The following is a 20,979-nucleotide window of genomic DNA, read 5'->3' on the forward strand; positions in this document are numbered from 1 at the left end:
TGCTGGCTGCTACTGTGTTAATACTTGGCTTTACTGTCTCTGTTCTGAACTGCATTTTATATATTCCATGCATTTTATTTTTTGTATTCCCTGCTCTGCTTCTACCATGCCTGGCTGTGCTGAGTGTAATGTGGATTGTTTAATATGGATTACCTGCAATCAATGTTGTGTTTTCAGAGATAGACACAAAGTACTGGAGTAACTCAGCGGGTCAGGCACCATCTCTGGAGAAAAAAGGATGGGTGACGTTTCTGATCGACACCCTTCTTTATTAACCAGCATCTGGAGTTCTTTGTTTCTACAAGAAAAAGTCACTGTTGCAAACGAAAACATAATTCCTACATATTAATATTTAGTTATAAATGTAATTGCCTTGATACGTCCTACACACTTCCTTCTTTCACCAGGGATGATGTTTGACCCGCTCAGTTACTCCAGCACTTTGTGTCTCTCTTTGGTATAAACAGGGCAGCACAGTGGTGCAGTGGTAGAGTTGCAGCCTTGTGGCGCCAGAGACCCGGGTTCGGTCCTGACTACGGGTGCTGTATATACAGAGTTTGTACGTTCTCCCTAAGACCGCGTGGGTTTTCTCCGGGTGCTCTGGTTTCCTTACACAGTCCAAAGACGTACAGGTTTGTAGGTTGATTGGCTTTGTTAAAAATTGTAAATTATCCCTAGTGTGTACAATAGTACTAGTGTACGGGGTGATCACTGGTCGGCACAGACTCGGTGGGCCGAAGGGCCTAATTCCACACTGTATCTCTAGTCTAAAAGTCTTAAGTAAATAAACCAGCATCTGCAGTTCCTTGTTTCTATGCCTTGTATTTTCAGTCCTAATGAGCTCTGCTGATTGTGATCTACATACTGTTCTCTCTGAAGTATACTTAATTCTCTTTTTTTTATGTCAGAACTCACATTCACGGTTATGTGTGTTACCAAGACATCCGTCAAAACCATTGCATTTCATATTTAACACTGGCTGCTTGTTTTGTCAACTGAAGTGCTTGTCAATTTTGTATTGAGGCTTTTCATTTGCCACATAGTAAAGAAATGAGTCCAACAATTGCACTTTCAACATCACCCTTTATTGAGATCAACAATTTCAAATCAGCTCTTCCTGATTGGTGTGACTTAACCACTCACCAGAAGAAATCTGGTTTGCATCCAACCAGATTTGAAGCAGTTTCCGATGTAGCAATTGAACATATTGCTAATGTGACTGATTGATTGATACTTTATTATCACATGTGACATGTCACGGGGAAATTCTTTATTTTGCTTACCACACACAAAGTGTGCCAAGAGTCGCCACAAATAGGTCTGAGGAAGGGTCTCGACCAGAAACGTCACCTATTCCTTTCTCCAGAGATGCTGCCTGACTCACTGAGTTACTCCAGCTTTTTGTGTCTATCTTAGGTTTAAACCAGTGTCTGCAATTCCTTCCTACACACAATGAGCTCACTGTTGGGTAGTGTAAGCTAGCCAAGCAGAATATGAGGTGACGGGGCATACACTTGTTGGGCCGAATGGCCTGTTTCCATGCTGTATGACTCTATAACTCCATTACACAAAAAAGAACGGCTCTGAAATGTTGATAACTTTTTTGGTGTGTGCTAGTTAGCATCCTAGTAAATTAAATACCTTTTGAGGTATAAAATATGGCCACTTACGGCTTTCCATTCAATAGAAGGGCTCAGGGTGAAGAGCCCTCAAAATCAATGCATTCTTATAATTTGATTAGGGACACGTTTTATGGGCAGTGTGTGAATCCACAACTGCTTTGGTTGATCCCAGCCTAATTGTGCAGTTATTACAGAAAAGAAAAGTAAAACCCTACATTGTTTTACTTGTTAAAGGGAAGGCATTGTTTTAACTCTTCTCACAGCTGAAGAAATGGGGCATTTTATAGCATATTTGTATCAGTTCAATTGCTCTCTGGTGCTTCACTCTTATCCTTAAGCAGTAAATGCAAACTGTTATGTTTAACATGACCACATTACAAATAACGCTGCCTCGTTCACTAGGTGAGATCAGTTTAGTTCGTTTAGTTTAGAGACACAGCATGGAAACAGGCCCTTCGGCCCACCAAGTCCACACTGACCATCAATCGCCAAATTACGCCAGTTCTATGTTAATTAACCTACAAACCCAAACCCATCTTTGGGATGTGGGAGGAAACCGGAGCACCCAGAGGAAACCCATGAGGTCACAGGGAGAATGTGCAAACTCCACACAGACAGCACCTTTAGTCAGGATCGAACCCGAGCCTCTGGCACTGTGAGGCAGCAGCTCTACCAGATATGGGGAGATCTTATAGAGGTCTACAAAATCATGAGAGGAATAGATCAGGTAACTGTACAGTCTCTTGCCCAGAGTATGGGAAGTCAAGAACCAGGGGAATTGGGTTTAAGGTGAGGGGGGGAAAGATTTAATAGGAATCTGAGGAGTAACTTTCTAACACAAAGGGTGGTGGGTGCATGGAATGAGCTACTAGAGAAGGTAGTTAAGGCAGGTACTATCACAATGTTTGGTTAGTGTGGGCGTTGGGCAGAAGGGCCTGTTTCCGTGCTGTGTGACACCATGATTCCATGGCTCTAGTGGGAGTGGGAGTGGGAGTGGGTGCAAAAGTGGGATAACAAAATTGGAGTGTTTATTTTTAGTTTTATTATTGTCACGTGTACTGAGGTACAGTGAAACGCTTTGTTTTGCATGCTATCCAAACAGGTCAGATAATACCATACATAAATACAATCGTCAAACTCAAGTACAATAGGTAGAGCAAAGGAGAAGATACAGAGTGCAGAATATCGTTCTTATCGTTGTAGCGCATCAGTTCAATTGACAAAGTCCAGTATCCTCATTGGGGTAGATGTGAGTTATAGGATAGCACCCTAGCTTATGGAAGGACCGTTCAGAAGCCTGATAACAGAGGGGAAGAAGCTGTTCCCGAGTCCGGAGGTGAAGGTGTCTCTAGTCTCAATTCAGATGGTTGAATAAGTGTTCATTTAAGTTTTCAACTGGTTTGAAGAGTACATCATAGAAACATAGAACATAGAAATTAGGTGCAGGAGTAGGCCATTCGGCCCTTCGAGCCTGCACCGCCATTCAATATGATCATGGCTGATCATCCAACTCAGTATCCCGTACCTGCCTTCTCTCCATACCCCCTGATCCCCTTAGCCACAAGGGCCACATCTAACTCCCTCTTAAATATAGCCAATGAACTGGCCTCAACTACCCTCTGTGGCAGAGAGTTCCAGAGATTCACCACTCTCTGTGTGAAAAAAGTTCTTCTCATCTCGGTTTTAAAGGATTTCCCCCTTATCCTTAAGCTGTGACCCCTTGTCCTGGACTTCCCTAACATCGGGAACAATCTTCCTGCATCTAGCCTGTCTAACCCCTTAAGAATTTTGTAAGTTTCTATAAGATCCCCTCTCAATCTCCTAAATTCTGGAGAGTATAAACCCAGTCTATCCAGTCTTTCTTCATAAGACAGTCCTGACATCCCAGGAATCAGTCTGGTGAACCGTCTCTGCACTCCCTCTATGGCAATAATGTCCTTCCTCAGATTTGGAGACCAAAACTGTACGCAATCATTGATCAGGTGATGGACGGTCAGCGTGCACTCGGTGGGCCGAAGCAGTTTCCATGCTGTATCTTTTGGCTCAGTCAATCTAACTCACTGCCACTTTGAGCGGTAGATGAAACAAAGGAAGGGTCACACAAAGGACAGCACTCCAGGGCGTGTGCTCCGCTCCTTGTTCTTACCTGTTCAATTGTTCCCTGGGCCAGAGGGAAGCAGATGAACTGCTCCTAGCCTCGGACATTATCAATGTGAAGACTGCACGTCACATTTTTGTGACAGCGAACACGGATGACATTTGCTAACGTCCTTCTTCCGTGCCTAGCTGAACCGAAGCACATGTTCCCGCGTCTCAGACCTCCGAGGACAATATGATGATATCACCAACGTTTGGAGAAACACAATGTCCCCCATCCACGTCCCCGGTCCCACTGCCCGCTCCTTCCGTCAGGTTGAAAGCTTTAGGGAAATCCTGCTGCTTCCATAAACCGAGAACATCGTTGTAATACAGGCTGAAATCTGTCACGAACCCAAAAGGAGTTCAGCTTCTGGCAAAATAACTATGCACAATAATGCACCAAGCCACGAGGAGAATAGAATAGCAATGAGAGGGAACCAGACCAATTATAATTATAGTAGTTTAGTATAGTGGTTTAGAAATACAGCGTGGAAACAGGCCCTTCAGCCCACCGGGTCCACGCCGACCATCGATCACCCGTTCACACTCATTCTAAGTAGAAACAAGGAAGTGCAGATGTTGGTTTAGAAAAATAAAGACACAACGTGCTGGAGGAACTCAGCGGGTCGGGCAGCATCTCTGGAGAACGTGGAGATTCTGAAGAAGGGTCGCGACCCGAGACGCCGCCTGCCCATCTTCTCCAGGGAAGCTGCCTGACCCGCTGAGTTGCTCCGGTCTTTGTGTTATCAACCAGCATCTGAAGTTCCTTTTTTATGACTTTGACAGCACTTTCAGTCTCCTTTCACACTAGTTCCACGTGTGCCACTTTCTCATCCATTCCCGACGTACAAAAAGGGCAATATTGCAGAGGCCGATTAACTTACAAACACGCAGGCCTTTGAGATGTGGAAGGAAACCGGAGCACCCGAGGACACCCACGCGTTTACAGGGAGAACGTGCAAACTCCACAAAGACGGCACCCGAGGTTAGGATCGAACCCGGGTCTCTAACACTGGTCACACATATAACCTCAGATAGAATAATTATTTCTGCAGAGGATGTATCCAGTCCACTGTGATGTGACTGTCGGTGTCAACATAGAATAAACACCGAGTCTTCACTGGAATAGGTGTAGAATATGTGGTTTTGCATGATGTATGATTTGCCAGCCTACAGTTCAGCAGGTAAACATTGTGCAGCCGCCTCGCAGCGCCGCAGACCCGGGTTCGATCCTGATCTCGGGTGCTGTCCGTGAGTGGAGTTTCTACGTTCTCACTGTGATCGCGTTGGTTTCCCCCGTGTGCCCCGGACTCCCCCCGCATCGTAAGGTGTGCGGGTTTTTAGGTTAATTGGGCGTCTATAGATTGCCCCTAGTGTGTAGGCAGTGGGTGAGAAAGCGGAATAACGAAGAACTCGTGTGAACGAGTGATCGATGGTCGGTGTGGACACAGTGGGCAGGAGGGTATCATTCAATCAATCAACTTGATCGTCTCTCCTGTAGGTACAAGGAACTGCAAATGCTGGTTTGCAAAAAAATACACTAAGTGCTGGAGTAATTCAGCGGATCAGGCAGCATCGCTGGAGAACATGGATAGGTGACGTTTCGGAACGGGACCCTTCTTCAGAATGTCTGAAGGAGGGTTTCGACCTGAAATGTCCCCTATCCATATATATAACATATAACATATAACATCCGCGTTCTCCAGAGGTGCTACCTGACCCGCGGAGTTACTGCAACGTTTTATGTCTTTTGATTGTCTATTCTGATGGGAACGAGAGAAGAAAGTCGCCAGTAAATAAATATTTAGGAAGGAACTGCAGATGCTAGTTTACACCGAAGATAGACACGAAATGCTGGAGTAATTCAGCGGCTCAGGCAGCATCCCTGGAGAAAATGAATAGGTGACTTTACGGCTCTGAAGAAGGGTCTCGCCCCCGAAACGTTACCTATTCCTTTTCTCCAGAGATGCTGCCTGACCCGCTGAGTCATTCCAGTCTATCTCCATAAAATAAATAGATAGGATGCGGACCAATAACTAGAAAGGGAAGCTAATGTTGAAAGCATCGCTTTAATGTTGTCTCGCTTACATCGGAGCTCTCGACATCAGAGGCACTTGTCAGTATTGTACTAAACCTTTGGCAGAACGACAGCGACAATCTTGGCAATGTCTCAGTACCCAAAATAAAAATGCACTGTAAAAACTGCAGAAATCAAATGGTTCCTTGCCGCTTCGAGCTGATTTAGTGGAAATGTCCCTCAGCCTTAGTGAGAGCAAGGACCGTGTTCCACCACCCAGCTTCTTGTCAACCAACTGCAGCTGAAAAACACGGTGAATGAACCCACCCAGTGGCTTACAAAGAGTACAAAATTATCAAAATAAATAATGAATGACCGTGGGAAGGGGGAAAGTGCAGCAAAGCAAATAATCTAAGAAAGGCACAAAATGCTGGAGTAACTCAGTGGGCCAGGCAGCATCTCTGGAGAGAAGGAATGGTTTGCGTTTCGGGTCGAGAAGAAGGGTCTCGACCCGAAACGTCACCCGTTCTTTCTCTCCAGAGATGCTGCCGGGCCCACTGAGTTACTCCAGCATTTTGTGTCTATCTTCGATTTAAACCAGCATCTGCATTCCTTCTTACACACACGGCAAATAATCGGATTAATGTACACAGGTAACTTGTCAAACTACAAAAGCGAGACAGCAGTGGATTGGAAACGTACAGATGTATTGCTGTGCAGATACTCAATTGCAGCAAGTATGCGGAGGCTTTGGAAAGGGTGCAGAGGAGTTTTACCAGAATGGGAGACACAAAATGTTGGAGTAACTCAGGGGGTCAGGCAGCGTCTCCGGAAAAAAAAAGAATATGTGACGTTTCGGGTCTCTGAAGAAGGGTTCCCTCCCGAAACGTCACCTGTTCAATTTCCCCCAGAGATGCTGCCTGGCCCGCTGAGGTACTCCAGCAATGTTGCGTGTTTAATCTTCTGTCTAAACCAGCATCTGCAGTTCCTTCCCCACATATTTACCAGAATGGTGCCTGGATTGAGGGGGAGAGATCCAACATGCAGGGAGAGGTTGGACAGACTTGGGTTCGATCCTCTGGAACGCCGGAGGTTGCGGGGAGACCTGATCGAAGTATATACAATCATGAGAGGCATAGATAGGATAGACAGCCAGAACCTTTATCCTCATGGTGGAAAAATTAAATACTAGAGGGCATGGTTTTAAGGTGATAGAAGCAAAGTTTAAGGAGATGTGCAGGGTATTATTTTGTTACACGGAGGGTGGTGGACTGGAACGACTGGCAGGGGAGGTGGTGGAGGCAGATACGATAGTGGCGTTAAAGAGACTTTTGGATAGGCGCAAGGATATGCAAGGAATGGAGGGATATGGACCTTGCAGGCAGATAAGAGTTGGTCTTGGCAATATGTTCGGCACGGACATTGTGGGCCGAAGGGCCTGTTCTTGTGCTGTACTGTTTTATGTTATCTGCTTTAATTCTGTTCATTGCACTTGGCTTAGGGTGGTGGGGGGGGGGGGGGGGGGGGGGGGGGTAATACGTTTCCCGACTGCCGCGGGGTCCCGTGCCTGAGATGCAGGTTGTAACTGAAGGTTTCACAGATTGATGTCATTAGCAAAGGGGAAAAAAAACAAAATTAAACGATTGGGAGCTAATTTAAGAGACATCAGGAATGACTTTGCAGAATATTTGAACAGGGTGACGGGACAGCTTTCGCGACACCTGCGCCTATTAGAAAGAGCGCGATTCCGTTTGGCGACGGCAGTCCCCGTAACCTTGCAGCGTCCCCGCAGAAACCCAGCGCCGCTTGTGTGGGCATCTCCGTCTGTGCTAAACCCTACATTGTGGGGGACGGGAGGCAGGGGTATTTGGAGCTTGCGAGGGGAAGAGGGGAGGGAGGAAGAAGGGTGTTGAGGTAGTATTGATTGTGCCATTGCCTCTGCAGATGGAGATATTTTACAGTTTAACAAAAGGCTCTGAATGTCTATATGTGCATGTGAAGTCAAGTCGTCCTTGCAAAACTCGGCCAAGTCCTAAATTCGTTTGCATATTCAGGGAGGCTCACTCCCCCAAGTGCATTGTGTGCAGTGTTACGCTCTATTCTCCGGGGTATGGGGCAGATTGCTGGGGCGCTCTTTGTTTTGAGTTGTATTTGAACGCCCCCCGTGCTCCGAGCTTCAGCCCTCTGGCCAGCTGCCCCGCGGTGCGACCGGGTCTCTCTCTAAGCCGGACTTTCGCCAGCACCCTCTCTCTCTCCCTCTCTCTGTCAGCGGTTGCAGACACCCTTGAGTTAAGGATTGCGGGGTTCTGTGCGGTCCCCGCTCTGTAGCAGCTCCCGCCGCCGTTCACTCTCTCTCCGGAACCTCTCAGAAAGCGCCATCCGCACACAAACACGCAAATACCACCAATTATGTCTGATAACACACTCAGATCTTAAACCGTCGTAAAACAGATCGGCCCGAGCAAAACCACTTAAAAACACAACTCTACCTGTTTGGGCGATAGTTGATTTCTTGAGGAATGTACAGCTACGTGGTTCTCAGCTGTGGTTATAAGATTCATATTTTCGGTCTATCGGTGATATTTGGTTACCCACGATCGAATTGTTTCATACCTAGCCCGGTTCCAAGTGTTGGTTCCGCACAGCGTTGGGTTAAAAAATCAGCTTGTACTTGAGCATTAAGAAAAGCGAATGTATAGAATTTCGATGGGATTTATCGCTCTCGTTCCAGGATCTCATCTGATATTGTTTACAAATCAGTATTAATAAACATAATTGAAATATCCCCTTCACGAGTGACAAGCACACTAGTCTAATCAAACTAATTTAGAAATGGATTAAAAAATTGTAAAAATATTGTTGTTGCGCTCTTTTCAAAATAAATGTATAATAGTATTTAGCATTAAAGACTGTGTTCTGGAATCTCACCATGAAATAAACGTACATAGTGAGGATTATTTCGATTTCAGCTAAAGACAGAATTGATACAAAAATACTGACCATGTTGTGAAATGAGGCCGCATTATTTATAACAGGTGCGAAATTAACTATGTTCAGATGTGCATCGAAAGACCACTGGTCCGCCAACAATTTACAGTCGAAACCTCCAAACAATATCCATAAATGATACCATAATAAATTGGCGGTCTGTTGAGAAAATGCGTGTTGGAGTAAATCTCAGTTGCGATATCGTGATGTAAATGCGAGATCAAATTTAACTTTGATCCCACGTTTTCAACATTAAAAATACAAGACACCCTATTTTATGGGTGCTTTGGTTTAGAGAACATGCTTCGATTCAATTCGGGAAGTTTTGGATGGTGTGGGTTGAGTACTTAAAACACCAGGACCTGCGGGCCGAAATTTGCGGGCACTGTTTTAAAGCTGGCCGGAGACAGGGAGACAAGGAGACAATTATTATATGTTGATTGAGGTTTCAAACCCCGTTAGGAGGTATCCCATGATGTTAGGGTAACACTGTCCCAATAGTGATACGTTTATAATTTACCTCACACCGTTTTTTGGGGATTTGTCCCTAATAACAAGATTAACATTTACTGACACTTCTATCCTGTTGCTACAAACTTTGTTTTGATCCGTTGACAATTTCACGTTAGTTTGAAGCCGCCATCAGCATCGGAACTATTGCCTGTCGGGCTTATTTCGATTGGAAAACTGGGGGAATTGGTGAAAAAAGAGTGGGAACGGGGAAACATCGGGTTTGTAACAGCGCGCATCTTGCTCGGCAATGTCTAGTGTGGGTCAAGGAAGGATAACAAGGAAAGGTTTTCTTCATTTGCGGCTATCGAGACGCTGCGCGGATTAAACAAAAAACTAGTCGCATCTTTGCACTGTGAAACTAATCTGAATTCCTTATCTGGGAACAAGAGGAACTCATCATGTGACATTCATGAAATCGAGAAATCTCTGGGTAGCTATTTTCTTTAATTTATTTGAATCCCAAGACAGAATACATGAATAACCGATAACCAAATGCTATTCAGATAGGATGTCGGAAAACTTAATTACATTTCTCATTAGCAAAGGTACTTAAGCTGATGGGACATTTCTGACATATAAAAAATATATAAAATATATAAAATACTGCAGATATATGTGTGTAATATGTATGAGTTTGCAAGATTTTATCTATCTATATATGTGTGTATGTGTGTGTGTGTGTGTGTATATATATATATACACACATATATGTATAAATGCATACATATATATATACACACACACATATTATTTATAACTATATAATGTAATCAGCTATAATTGATATATGAAATCTTACAAACACACATATGATGACATATTTGCACATACACATATACACACGCACATATATAGATATATATCTATATATATATACACACACATATACATATATATACAAACACACACACATATATATATATATATACACAAACACACACACACTATATATATGTGTGTATATTATATATATGTGTGTATATTTTATATACATATGTGTGTGTGTGTGTGTGTGTGTGTGTGTGTGTGCGTGTGCGTGTGCTTGTGAATGTGAATGTGTGTGTGCGTGTGTGTGCGTGTGGGTGTACATCTATTTAGAGAGAGGGTTAGATGGATAGATGGATAGCGCAAACGCACCGCAAGCCTTAGACTTTACGCGAGCGTTGAGAAAATACTTAAGTGTGTTCGCTTTTTGTATACAATTTGCCAAAGCATCTATTCACGTATTGCGCGATAAATATTTGCCCCAAAGGTTCATTTAAAAATACAGTTCGGGGTCACGTTAACATTTAGCTTTGTGATCGGCTAATACAATTATCAATTCACACCTATTTGCACATTTACTGTTTTGTTCTGAGGTTCTCCAGTGGATAGAACCGCTTTGATGGGTGTGTGGTTGGGTGAAATTGGTGTTTTGTGTGAATAACAATGAAGATGACATATTCTAAATTGAGTGTAATGCTGCAAAGGGATGGTTAACGGTCTGATTTGGATTAAGAACACGGGAATCCACGAAACAGCTATTTGAAGACATCTTTTTATTTTTGTAAACATTAAATGTTTCTTTCTCAAAGAAAGAATTCTCAGAAAACATACTTTAAGCATTTCTAAATGTAAGGTACACAATAGAAAAGGCAGTGACTTGTAGGTCAAAATGTATACGTACTGCATACATATATATATTTTAATATACAAAGTAAAACCTACATGTATGTAAATACTTTCTTTTAAAAATCCCACTGAAACATGAAATGACAACGGTCACCTTTCTGCAGACGTAAAGGGAGAGGGACAAAGTGCTCAGTAGATTGCAGGACATCGCCTCCAGAAGCACTCTGAAAACCGCCAATAGCAGGAGCATGCAAATTCATGTCAGACGCCAAAAAATAATATATAAACTTTTTATCAACATCAACAGTACATACAACACTTACAAACAATGAATGTTGAACGATTTATACAAACACGATGTATCTCTTTTAAGATGCCAGTTAGTGTATACTTGTAGCCAGGTGCTAAAATTGTGCATCTGCTAACAAGATATCAAACACTACGTTTGTCTTTAAAAAAAAACTAACAGACTACATAGTGTCTGGAATACAATTTCTTAGGTTCCCATAATGTAGACATAATCCATCAAGAAATACCAAGTGCCTATAATATTTCCAACATACAAGTATGAAGATTAGTCTTGCGATGGTATTCACATGCTTGGTCATTCTGGTTTCTAACCGCTAATAGGTCTTCATCTTACATTTCTTCACTCTTACATTTCAATCCAATCAGTAAAATAATCAGAGCAAAACAACTTGATTTGATAATTTACAACTGTTGCAGTTTAGGGACGCATCGCATAATTGCTGTATTTATATCAACTAATTCATTATTTTGCAAATACTACCGCATATAACTGCAAAAAGAGCACGAGCTTTAAAGAAGGTGAAGGTTTTTATACACCATTTTTATACCATACCAACAGATATTCATTTTATATACTGCAATTATGAGTGCTATCAAAATGTGTTTGGGACGCTATTCTTGGGAGAAGCCGCCTCGTCAATAATCAAACAAAAAACAATAAAACGGATAATCAAAAAACTGTATATACCACGTTTTGAAGGTTTATTTGCTGTGAATCCAGTTCAGTAAACGATTGCAATACAAAGTTTTTTCTTAAACAAGCGCAAAAAGTTGCAAGTCTTTTTGCAAATGCATTTGGCACCAAGGTCTCTTTCCATTGTAGAAATGTCTCTGCCGCTTTTCTGGGGCAGTAGAATCACATCCTTTGTTATAGTTTCTCTATATCTTTTTTGTTTGTCTGTTTTATTTTTCCCTCTCAGTCCAAATGCTCAGGGTTTGCATTCAAAAGGGTAGTGTGTCGAGGAAGAGCTTGTCGATTATTGTAGGCGGTGGGACGAGATCTTCCAGCTTCAGGTAAAAGATGCGTTGAAGACCTTGTGTGCAAAGGGTTCGGAGTTCGGGCAATTTCCCTAAAAGTTTGGACAAGTAGTTCGGACGATTTAAGCTTCCTCCGTTGAAAGTCACGTGGTCCTTCAGACAGTTTACAATTTTATGTTGAAGTTCTTCCACCTTCTTGGGTTCCTTCAGCCCATGTCGCTCTGAAAAAAATAAATGGGAACGTTAGCCAAAGCTTGATCCCAGACACCGCTAGAGCGGCGCTGTAAGGGTTAAAGAGCATTTTTGTTCCTCTTATTTGTAGGGTTTAGGGCTAAAGGCTTAAAATAAAAATGAGCTGACCTGTAACCATAGCGAGGGCAGAAATGCAGGCGAAGGCTGAGATGTCTATGCTCATACTGTGCAGGTTAGATGAGAAGTCAATAATTGAATCTATCCACTCCCCAAAGCCACGAACGCATTGCAATCTGTGCAGAACCACGCCGTTGCAAAATATCAGCTTGCCGTCCACGGGGTTGGATCTGGAATTAACAATAACGCAACTAATTGCCTTTGCTGTAAGAAACCGGATTTTTTTTTTAAATAACTAGCGCAAAGACAATAAAATTGAGATAATTGATGGTCGATGGGGCAGGGAATGGGGAAAGGGGTCTGTGTTATATTAGGATTGTATATGTACCGGTAAGCCAGCCTCAACACGAAGAGTTCCAGAAAAGCCGATTCAAAGAGTAGGTCTTGGTCTTCCTTTGGCAAATCGGTATAGCCTGGGATTTTTTCTGCCCAGCTGCGAATTATTTCCATAGATCCGGTCAGAAGATCGTAGAACTGTTGGATGTGTTCGGTGTCCCCGCCGCTCATCTGATATTCGGGGTTGGATTGGAACTAGAGTTTCAAAGAGCAATACACACCGGTTGGAATGGAGTCAAACTGACATCTGCTTTGTACACATGATCATTCTGCTAACAATTTTTTTTTTCATTTTCTTTTATTTGTTGTATTTTTACTTGTTGACCGATTAAGAAAATAGTATGCTCGAGTATATATTCTGAGCTAGTGATTTATTCGAGTATATTCATATATGCACATTTATTACAAAACATCAAACATTCCAGTGCAGTGTTAACAAATTAAATCAACTGTTGTCAACCCATTCCGAATATTATTGATTTAGTTTTTTTTAATATTCATTAATTATTTTTATAATATCAGTGCATTCCGTTATAAGTTAACGTTGTGGATTTCTGGTCCAGGAAGATGTCACTTTCGATTTTAACAGTGGTCCCTTAAAGTCAATATATAATTTTCCTAATGTGTTGATGAGTCTAGTCGCGCTGAATCAGTGACCCGGAGAGCGCAGGTTGTCAAATTGCTTAGACATCTAGAATTATTTGGGTGCTTTGCAGGGAGCGGTTGTAGGACTCACTCTGGAGTAGTCGAGGCTGGGCATGGCAGGGTTGGAGTCGACGTGGGCTCTGACCAAGGCTGTGATGAGGCTTAAAGGGGGCGACGGCGGAGATGGTTCTTGAGGACTCTTAGGCTTGGACGGCAGTCGACCCCTGCGGCCTTTCAAGCTGTCGGTGCGAACAACTGGGAACATAAATGGAACACAACTTAGAAATACTTTGCGGTCTGAGCCATTCCTGATAATCAAATGTATTTACAAAAAAAATGTACACTTCAGAGATACAGCGCGGAAACAGGCCCTTCGGCCCACAGAGTCCGTGCCAACCAGCGATCACTCCGTACACTGGCAATATCTTACACACCAGGGGCAATTTACAATTTGCAATACGTTAGTACTATCCCACACTTGGGACAATTTAACTTTTATTTCGACCGAAGCCAATTAACCTGTGAACCCGCACGTCTTTGGAATGTGGGAGGAAACCGGGGCACCTGGAGAAAACCCACGCGGTCACAGCGAGAAAGTGCAAACTCCGTATAGACAGCACCCGCCGTCAGGATTAAACCCGGGTCTCTGGTGCTGTGAGGCAGCAACTCTACCGCTGCGCCACTGTGCCGCTCATCTCTTTAAAATAAAACACCGTGTGCTTTATTGTAGAAGTTATTACGGGAGGGTTACATTCGGTGCTCAAAAAAAAACCCTTACCTTCTTTCACCATGCCAACGACGAGGCACTTCTGAAAGCGGCAGTATTGGCACCTGTTACGGCGGCGTTTGTCAACTGGGCAGTTCTTATTAGCCAAGCAAACATATTTAGCGTTTTTCTGCACTGTGCGCTGCGAAAACAAAAAAAAAGGGGGGAATATTAATGGATAAAATTACCAATGAATGTGCTCAATATCCGACACACATATGATGTTGTTTTTTTTTAATAAAGGAGATTTAAAAAGCAAGTTAATTTGCACCGCGTTCAATGGGCGAATATTGACAGAATCCAGAGTAGCTGTTACCGGCTGCCCCAATCCCCGATTCACGCTGTGTTTTATATGCAAGGAAGGAGAGGCGCAGACACAGTGTAAATACAAATCCGTGGGCATTCATACTATTCACATCCCTCCGAGACCCTTCGATTTAAAATGATAAGATTATTCAGTCACGGTGCCGAAATAAAGAGATCACTTTAATTTTACCATGGGGAATTATGTTCCACTTGGTTAACTTAGACACGGCTTAATGTTGTTACCAAATTAAATCTCAAGGAGTCAGCTGAGTTTGTGCCGCAGACGCTGGCTGCCATCTGTATTTGAGACAATCACACCAAACAGGACACTTGCCAGAAGACTAAATCGGTGCAGAATAGAAATGCGTGTGGCTGTGTAGTTTAACAGTGCGCCTTCATAACTCTGCTATAAACACGTTGATTTTTCATCTCTTTCTCTCTCTCTCTCTCACCACCTCTCTCTGCATTTGATTCCACTTAAACCCCCCCTGAAAGATAATTGCCCAACACCAAACCTAACCTTTCCGTTTTATTCTGAGTCTGGAAAATAACATGTTCAAATGAAATAGTTACCTTGAAGAAGCCTTTACAACCCTCGCATGTTCGCACCCCGTAGTGTTGGCAGGCGGCGTTGTCCCCACAAACGGCGCAGAGGCCCTCGTTCGACGGAGAGTTGCGAGATGGTGGCGATGGCACCTGGTTGTCCATCAGTTGAGATCCATGGCCGATCTGGAGACCGGGAAAGCCCACGGGTGCTTGCTTCCGGATGGGGTTAGGGACAGCAAAATTCTGGCTGTCCACCACATGATGTCCACCTCCCGTCTCCGGGTTCATGGACATGTGCAAGGGGTTATCAAACCTCATTTGGCAGCTGGACACCGGGGTACCGGGAGGAGACTGTTTGAAGGAGAAGAGAGATAGTCTGGAGACGGGCGACTTCCGCTGGTCTATCATATGGGTAGTAGCTACATAGTTTTGAGAAAAGCTATGAAGAGAATTGGGATCGTCCCACAATGGGTTGTGTTGGACCTGGAAGCCCGGAGGTGTTGGGGTCGGGGGTGGAGATGGCTTGTAGTACATGGAACCGGAGTGCATCATCTCATCCGATGGGTGTTGGAGGTGATTCTGATGGTGGTAGCCGTTCATCTGGATGTCTTCGATCTTGATGGCGGTCTGCTGATTGGACAGAGGCATCTGGTACAGGCAAGGGGGTTTCACGTCGTAATTGGAAGTGTAGTTCTCCATGAAGGTACTGAAGCTGGGCAGCGAGGTGGTGGCTGTGATTTCGGTGTTGGTGAGGTCCATGCTGAATTTGACGAATTCGGGCGTTAGGAAGTCATTGCTGAACTCCCCACTGTGATAGGTGTAGCTCTGAGAGGCAGGGCTAGCTCCTTGAGGCGATGACCCATATTGAGCTTGAACACAGGGCATGGCTGTAAATAAAAGTTCTCAACATGTACTCATACCATTTAAATACACACGACTTCTACTTCTAAATCACCTTCCAAACCCCTTTGCCGGGATCTAAACCGAACATCCCCGTTTTCTCCAGAGATGCTGCCTGACCCGCCGAGTTACACCAGCATCTTGTGTCTGTCTTTGGTATAAACCAGCATCTGCAGTTCATTTTTTATTAGCCCTAAATTATTCAGTTTTAACCAGTGGATTACTTGATAGGGTGTGTGAATTAAAATCGATTAAACGTATACACGGAGGTAGGGTCCCGACCCCAACCGTCGCCTATTCATGTTCTCCATAGATGCTGCCTGATCCGCTGTTACTCCAGCATGTTTTTTACTTTTTCTGGTATAAACTAGCATCTGCAGTTGCTTGTTATTCTATATCCCTCTATTCCTTACTCCAGCACTTTGTATCTTTTTTTTTGAAACCCAGCATCTGCAATTCCTTGTTTCCTCATTCTCCAGAGATGCTGCCTGACCCGCTGTCACTCCAGCACTTTGTGTCCTTTTCGTAAACCAACATCTGCAGTTCCTTGCGTCCAAACCCATACCACTTGTCACTGTTTCCTTACATCCTTATTATCTTTTAAATTAATTTCAACATGGAAATGTATTTAGTTTTTTTAAATATTCGCGTGGACCTCAAATATTTGCCAAACACAGGGAACTACAGATGTTGGTTTACGAAAAAAAAAGACACAAAGTGCCGGAGGAACTTAGCGGGTCAGGCAGTATCTTTGAGTCCACTATTCTCCAGAGGTGCTGTCTGACCCGCTGAGTTCTTCCACCACTCTGTGTCCTTTATTTTCCAACATTTGTTAGGCGTTTCTCCCCATCAAAAGGCAGCGACCGCAATTTAATGAAAACATGAAACGTATAGAGAATATTATCTTCGATGGCGAGTTCAAGAATGGCAATATAATTTAATTAACACTTATAGACTAACTGCGCAATCAAAGGGACGTACCTTCTGCCAAATGACTGCGAAAGAAATGGAAAGTAGACACTGTTGTGGTTTATATTCCAACCGTGCAGAATTCGGAATTTTATAAAATCGCAGTTTAGGCGATATTGCAATGAAACCTTTCCTGAAAGCAAATGGAAAATAATCATTGATCTACGCCACGCTAGCTGTTCATTTTAATAGAAGATTAAGCATTACATTCCACTGAATTTCACGAACAACCTGACACGTTATCCTTTTGTCGTTTTTCCCCCTCGATTTCGTGTTTCCAAAGTTCACCGGCAAAACCAAATGGAGTGGATCTATACAACTCCATGGACAATGTCAATCACTGATTTATTTCTCCCTTTTGGAGTGAAATATCGTGTACATTTCTAAACCCCTTACATATTTTGTATACGATGGACTCTAAACAGCGGAATCAACGATTCTACACTCTAGGTCGCAGTTCATTAGACAGTAGCCCACAGGAGCACCCAGAGATGGTTATGATAAAAGCGGTAGGGGACTTAATCATTTAAATTTAGAGGGAAGATTGTTGTAGGAAGTTGGCGGGTTTGCTCTTTCTAACGCGTCGCTGCTAGACCTAATTATCCCAAGTGTTAAATTACACCCATGGAAATGTGAAAGCACGATTTTCTACACTTCTTTTATATGGAGGAACCACATGCAGACAAGAGTTAAAACAATTCGGCAGGTAGGTAGGCGGTAGACAATGATATAGACAGATAGAAACAGGCGGGCAGTTGGAACGCCACAGAGGCATAGAAAGGTAACTGTCTAATATTCATTCAAATGACATTATTGCTCACATAAAGAGGCGAGGGTTAAACGATTAGTAAAACACAGCTTGCAAAGTTCTTTACACAAACCCTTATTTTTACTGAATGTTTTATTATATGGCTCCGGAGAAGACCAAGCAGTGAATGCAGTAACGTGCGTCTTAAAATAAAGTTTTTTTGCAACATGTATACATTCAATGCACAGATACCCCTTAGACGCTTAGCTAAACAATCTCGCAATGTACATGTTTTAAAAAGACCAGCCATTTAATTTACAATTTACCCAATTCGCGTCGCTCAATTATTTGCGGTCAGCTGTAATAACTGAACATCTCTGAAATAAATCCATATTAAACTGCGGATTCTAACTTACTGTCAACCGACACAAATTGCTCTGCAAATCTTTTGGATGCCGATGTTTATGCGTTGAAATGGGGGGGGGGGGGGGGGGGGGGGGGGGGGGTCTTTGGCAAATTTTGGTACAGGGCTTTTAATTTAGATGTTTCGCGTTGCTGGTAGCAAGAAAGACACGTGTAGAGGGAGATCCCACAATAACCGCCCCCATCCTAGACAGCTGTACGGGGTAGCAGGTGGGTGCATGCAGGTGACCGACAGTATTTTAAAAAAAAACAAAGCCATGCGGAATAAACTGGACATAACCCATGGTTTCCACGGTGGAAATATACCCATTCAAGCGATTGTTTAGAACTATTATTAGAGCCTGTCTATTAATTGCCTAATAGCAGAGTTGCGATCTCCGTGGCAAAAATACAATAACTGTTGTCAAACATACTCAGACACAGATACACACACACATACGTTTGTCAAACTGATTCATTTGACTCGCTACGTCAAATCCTCAGGAAAAAAAAGCCTCAGCCCTGACACGCAGAAAGAGCAACAATGAATAGAATAAAGTCTGAAGAAAGGGGTCCCGACCCAAAACATCACCTATCCATGTTCTCCAGAGATGCTGCCTGGTCCGCTGTTACTCCAGTATTCCGTGTCTATAAACTAACATCTGCAGTTCCTTGTCATTACACTATAATGAAAGTAATCGCACATAAACACGCGCCGTGCAAAGGGTTCAAACGTTTTAATACTTACTTGCTTCTTATCCACCTCTCATTTGGAAACTGTAGATCTCAGGATGTGTAGACGGTGAAATTTGGAGGTGCAGCGGTGTTTTGTATGTTGACGTTTGAAGTTGTGGAGCGGCGGCGGCGGCAATAGCAGCGGTGGTAGTGGTCGATACAGGTTGCTGTCCCCGACATGCAAGGCGGGCGATCAGACTCGCACTGGCCCTACTCTCCAATGTGCCTTTGTTTATGTGAGCTCCTCTCTTCCACTGGCAGCGTGTAACTAAGTCTCCGAGCGTCAGCAAGCGTCAGCGTAGACAAGCCCAATGAACGCCCGGGGGCCGGGCCCGTAACACACAGTTGGCCAAGTCTCTCTTTGGTAAATTTCCGAGGTGACGTTAGCGCTGTGGATTTTTAAGGTAGCAAGACCGTGACTCGGGACAACCTCCTCACCTCCCTTTCCCCCACGGCATTTCCACAGACAACATGTAATTGGAACATTTTAGACCGATTATGGAATCTGGGTCTCATGCATTGGAGTTATTTATACCACGTACTAGTTATAGCAAGCCACGGGCGGCTGTGGAAGCCAAAATATAGGATACTTTTATGGTTCAATAGTAAGGGCGTTAATGAGAGAAGGCAGGAGAATGGGATTGAGGTGAAAGATAGATCAACCATGATTGAATGGCGGAGTAGACTCGATAAACTGAATGCTCTAATATTGTTCCAATGCAGCATTCATTGTCACAGACTTGGGTATTTTTAAAGTAGAGATTGACAAGATCTTGATTAGTAAGTGTGTCAAAGGTCGTGGGGAGAAGACAGGAGAATGGGGTTGAGAGGGGGAAACAGATTAGCCAGGATTGTGTAGACTTGGTGGGATGAATGGCCTGATTCTGTCCCTATGTCTTAAGGTCGTTGTTGAGTTACGTTTGTGACTTTAAAGGAAATTAAGTGCTGGAGTAACTCAGCAGGCCAGGCAGCATCTGTGAAGAAGGTGGATGGGTGACGTTTGGGGTCGGGACACCTCATTCATGTATCTGTTTAAACGCGTTCAGATTGTATCTCTGCCATACTCCATAAAAAAAGTGCATCCACGGGTTAACATTATATAATTTCGGGGTATTCGGTTCAGACCCTTCTGGCCCGTGTGAAGAAGGGCCCGGATACCAAACGTCATCTAGCCATTTTCTCCAGAGATGCTGCTGACCTGCCGAGTTACTCCAGCATATTTGTGTCCGTTTGTGTAAACCAGTATCTGCAGTTACTTATTTCAACTATGCCTATGACGTATCTAGTCACCGAGTGTCTAAAGTCATAATCAACCGGTAAGGAAAGTGGTGAGCGGTTTATTTGGCATCCTAAGGGAATTTCCTTTTTTGTTGTTGTTGCTTTATATAAGTATTTTGGGAATCCTTAATTGATGCTTATAACCCGTGCATTTTACTTGATACAAACCACAAATTATGAATTGCATTGCATTTAAATGTAAACAGAGCGAGTCCACTCATTAAGATTGCATTCTGGAGAAGGTACTTCTTAGAAAACATCAAGAATTTAAAAAAAAATCAACAGGTATAATTTAGGATTGTGGGTCGGTAAGTTTCGGTTTTATAATAAAACCACACGTTTTGTAAGAATTAGACTAGGATAACTAGGAATTTAAATGCTTATTATGGAGAGGGGATCTGTGCAACAGAACTAATTACACAAGTAACTAATGGAGTGTTTGGGGAGAAATGGTGCTTCGTGAAGCAGGCAGTTTTGTTTTTTTACAATTAAATGCGCGTTTTTATAAGAATTAGACAGGTAACTAGGAATTAAAATGTGTATAATGGGGTCCATGCGGCAGCATGCATGGGTAGCAAAAGTTGACAAATGCAGGATTGTGGACAGGAAGTTTCGTTGATACAATCAATTGCACGTTTTGTAAGAATTAATTGTAAGAATTAAGGCCGGTAACCAGCGATTTAAATGCTTGTTATGGGAAGGGCTCGGCTGTATTAATTGCAAAAGTGACAAATGCAATGTGTGTATATATTTGCTACATGTGAAAATTGCCACAATGTGGCGGGAAGGGAGAAAGTCTGGA

General features: G+C 43.2%; 1 protein-coding gene across 2 annotated transcripts; it reads right to left on the reverse strand.

The window, feature by feature from the left end:
* Nucleotides 1-10,786: 10,786 nt before the first annotated feature.
* On the reverse strand, nucleotides 10,787-20,746 carry nr4a2a (nuclear receptor subfamily 4, group A, member 2a). 2 transcript variants are annotated; one of them, XM_055638083.1, is made up of 8 exons: nucleotides 18,913-20,746; nucleotides 17,027-17,147; nucleotides 15,173-16,032; nucleotides 14,306-14,435; nucleotides 13,619-13,782; nucleotides 12,875-13,077; nucleotides 12,538-12,716; nucleotides 10,787-12,398 (listed from the first exon to the last, which is right to left on the reverse strand). In XM_055638083.1, exons 3-8 carry the CDS (start codon nucleotides 16,028-16,030, stop codon nucleotides 12,142-12,144), a joined length of 1,791 nt encoding a protein of 596 aa, XP_055494058.1. In that variant the 5' UTR covers nucleotides 16,031-16,032; nucleotides 17,027-17,147; nucleotides 18,913-20,746; the 3' UTR covers nucleotides 10,787-12,141. The 2 variants fall into 2 exon arrangements, with proteins under 2 accessions (XP_055494058.1, XP_055494059.1); XM_055638084.1 differs by having other exon boundaries at nucleotides 15,173-16,014; nucleotides 18,913-20,745.
* Between the last annotated feature and the right edge of the window lie 233 nt (nucleotides 20,747-20,979).

This window comes from Leucoraja erinacea, chromosome 7 (genome assembly GCF_028641065.1).
Source record: "Leucoraja erinacea ecotype New England chromosome 7, Leri_hhj_1, whole genome shotgun sequence".
Taxonomy (NCBI): Eukaryota; Metazoa; Chordata; class Chondrichthyes; order Rajiformes; family Rajidae; genus Leucoraja; species Leucoraja erinaceus.